The 3,827-nt window shown below is 41.2% G+C and overlaps 1 protein-coding gene across 1 annotated transcript in view; it reads left to right on the top strand.

Annotated features, from left to right (window-relative positions):
* The window catches only part of Prim1 (primase, DNA, polypeptide 1 (49kDa)), a gene marked incomplete in the record, with an annotated part of 28,830 nt that overhangs the window by 1,995 nt on the left and 23,008 nt on the right, over positions 1–3,827 (top strand). The window contains 2 exon segments of the mRNA XM_013520988.1: positions 2,754–2,860; positions 2,930–3,003. Of these exon segments, the coding sequence (XP_013376442.1) occupies positions 2,754–2,860; positions 2,930–3,003 (181 nt within the window).

Genomic DNA, 3,827 nt, shown 5'->3' with positions numbered 1-3,827 from the left:
ACTAGGACAGCCTGCCCCTCCTCCCTCCCCTGTCACCGGTCTGTCCTGAGTGCCTAAGAGTCCTGGAAGAGAAAGTGTATCGTAAATATGTGTTGAGTGAAGGGACAAACCAAAATCGCCTTTTGTGCCCTCCTTAAAATTAAACACTGGGGAATGGAGCATAACACACATGGGAAAATGGCTTATGGGTGGAGTTTTCCTGTTATATGTAACTTGTTCCTCCTATCCAGCCTCATTTTTACAAAGAAGAAGATAGGCCTGGAGAACTTAGTTTGCCCAAAATCACACAATTTCTAAACACAGGACTTGATTCCAATTTTTGTGACTCTGAACCCCAGACTTAGTGTCATCAGGGCGAGGAGAGAAGTAAGAAAACACAGGGAAGGAAAATGCTTTAAAATTTATTCCTCTTTAGAGGTTAGAATGAAACTGAAGAAAGACCAGAGTGCCGCTTTACCTTCTCCCTAATACTGAGAGAAGAAAACGGTCTACGTCTCTTTGTGTGTGTATGTGTCTCTGTGTGTCTGTATTGCTGGGGTTTGAACCCGGCATAGTGAGCTATACTCTCAGACTTTTTTTTTTAAGAGAATAAAAAATAATAAAAAAATTAGAAACAATACAGAATTTCAAAAAACAAGATGACATGAATTCAACAATGGTTGTTATATTGTATATTGTTGTCTTCAACAGATTTTTTTTTTTTTTTTTGGTTACAGGAATCAAACTCAGGACCTTATACTTGACAGGCAGACACTTGTGCCACTGAGCTATATCCCCGGCCATATTTTGAGACAGGGTCTCACTAGGTTGCCCAGGCTGGGCTCAAACTTGCAGTTCTCCTGCCTCAGTTTACCAGAATGCTGGGATCACAGGTGTGCACCACCACACCCAGTCATTTCTTTGTTTTTAATTGGGTCAAGACAGAATCATCTATAAATTTTTTTCTTTTTGTGTTTTATTTGTAGTTCTTGTCAGTTGTATATACACGTAGAGTTTATGAAGATCCAATAGTTCTCTTAGGGTAAAAATCAAATGTTCTACCATGTCAACCATTTCCTGCTACCTAGAAGCAGCCAGTTTCGTTTAGCTGATTCTTACGATATTTGCCTCCTTGTGTCTAAGTAACAGGCTCATATTTCTCTCATTTTTCCATTTTAACCAGTGTGTGCTGATGCTCCACTGTAGCAGACAAGGATTAACCCCTCCCCACAAGTACAGTCTTTCTGTTTGTACATGCTCTTAGTATAACTTTTGTCAGATTAAAAATTAGAATTAGCCAGGTGTGGTGGCACACACCTCTAATCCCAGCACTTGGTAGGCTGAGGCAGGAGGATGCCCATGCATTCAATGCTAGCCTTAGCTACATAACTGAGACCCTCTCAAAACAAAAAATAAGTAGGCCGGGCATGGTGGCACACGCCTGTAATCCCAGCACTCGGGAGGCTGAGGCAGGAGGAGAGTTACAAATTCGAGACCAGTCTGGGCTACAAAGTGAGCTCAAGGCCAGCCTGAACTGCTTAGCGAGATCCTGTCTCAAACAGACCAGAAAAAAAAAAGTAAGCAAGAGAACCAGGCATGGTTGCACAAACCTGTAATCCCAGCACTCTGGGAGGCTAAAGCAGGAAGATTGAAAGTTCAAGCCTAGCTTGGGCAGTTTAGTGATTTATCAAGACTGTCTCAAAATGAAAAAATCTGGTGAGGCACGTGCCTGCAACCCCAGTATTCTGGAAAATGAGGCAGGAGAATCACAGCGCATCGAGGCCAGCCTGAACTATATAGCAAGACATCTCAAAAATAAATAAATAGGTAGCTCAGTGTGAAGGTTCTGGGTTCAATTTCCAGTACCACCAAAAAAGTTTAGCTTTTTTTGTGTATGTGTGAGTTTGGAGAAAGCAAATAAAATAGCCACATTCAGTCCATCTTTACCTGGAAGATTATACTCTCACTCTGTCTCTTTTCTTTTTTCTTTTTCTTTTTTTTTTTTTTTTTTTGATGGTCTTGCTATGTAGTGCAGGTTGGCTTTGAAGTAGCTTATGGAGGCCAGGCTGGCCTCAAACTTACAGTGATCCTCCTGCTTCAGCCTCTTGAGTGTTGGAATTATAGGCATGTACCAGCACGCCTGTCCTATAGCCTTTTAACAATAAGATCTCAGCTGGACACAATGGCACACACCTGTAATCCAAGCACTTGGAGGCTGAGGCAGGAGAATTGCTGGAAATTCAAGGCCATCCTAGGCTACATAGTGAATTTAAGGCACGCCTAGACTACACAGTAGGACCCTGTTTTGAGGGGAGGGGGTGGGTAGTAGTAATAAAGTCTGACTTCAAATGAATTAGATCTTTTTAAATTATTGAAAAATTTAAAATAAATACATACTGGTTACTTGTACCATATGTATAGTGATAAAGGAAGGTCTTATATTTTTTGGAAATGTCCTTAAAACAACTTGCAACTTGAGTCATTATTCATACGGACTTTTCCTTATCAGAAACGTAAAAGTAACTTTATTGTTTCTATCAACCAACAAATACTTATAGTAGCTATGTACTCATCCTACTATTTTAGACCGATAAAAATTAAAACTGTCATCAGTTCTGAATGTGTGTACTCCTAAGTAACGAACTTTAATTGCCATAGACCTGTCATTATATAGTTTGTTTTTCTTCAGTCCTGTTTTCCATGTGAGTAGAAAATAAGCAGACTTAACAACATAGAAGCTCTTACAGGAATCAACCCACATTTTATCTTCGTAGCCCAATCAACACAATACAGTGAAGCTGGGAGCCTTCCAGGCTCAGGAGAAAGAGCTGGTGTTTGACATTGACATGACGGACTATGATGATGTGAGGAGATGCTGCAGGTGAGGACTGCGCCTTGCTGTTAGGGTGGAAGGTGTCGGTGACAGTGAGTAACGATGACTCTGTTGCAGCTCTGCAGACATATGCTCCAAGTGCTGGACCCTCATGACAATGGCCATGCACATCATTGACCGGGCACTGAAGGGCAAGTATCATTAGTGGGGTCAAATGCAAGACTCTTCTCTAAATATTTGCCTCTGTTTTATAATCAAATCTCATGAACTTCTAACGTCTCCTTGAAACATTTGAAAGGAAGATAAAACACAAGAACAAAGCCGTACCCGCTGGCACATGTGCCTGTAATTCCAGCTCTCTGGGAGTTGAAGCAGGAAAATCATACATTGGGAGTTTAGATGGGCAACTTAGTGAGAACTTGTCTCAAAATAAAAATTTACAAAAGGGCTGGACATGTAATTCAGTTCAAAGTCTCTGGATTTAATCCCCCTTATCTCAAAAAGACAAATAAAATTATAGTGGAAACTTTAATGCAGCTGTTCAACAAACCATTGTAGCCAGGCATGGTGGTGCACATCTGTAATCCCAGCACTTGGGAGGCTGAGGCAGGAGGATCGTTGCGAGTTCGAAACCAGCCTGGGCTACAAAGTGAGCTCAAGGCCAGCCTGAACTGCATAACAAGACCCTGCCTCAAAAAGACAAAAAAAGAAGAAGAAGAAGAAGAAAAACAAAAAACAAATCATTGTATTCGCTCCCAATTCAGTCCTCTGTTGCTAACTGTGTTAAGTACAGTTCTAAATGAAAGAAGTGTAAAAGATAACAATAATTAGCTCAAATAAGTTATGCAGTCTAAGGAAACAAAAAATTGAGGATCACATTTATGTTAAATAATACACGCAGGGACCTGTGGGGTTGTAGAACCCCAGCAGTGCATATAAGAGTGGGCACAGCCAGGTGCGGTGGTAGTCATCTGTGAGTCCAGCACTCTAGGAGGCTGAGGCAAGAGGATCACAA

This window comes from Chinchilla lanigera, unplaced genomic scaffold (assembly GCF_000276665.1).
Source record: "Chinchilla lanigera isolate Chin_1 unplaced genomic scaffold, ChiLan1.0 scaffold00057, whole genome shotgun sequence".
Taxonomy (NCBI): Eukaryota; Metazoa; Chordata; class Mammalia; order Rodentia; family Chinchillidae; genus Chinchilla; species Chinchilla lanigera.
The sequence above is the reverse complement of the archived record's forward strand: the minus strand, read 5'-3'. Positions and strand labels throughout refer to the sequence as shown.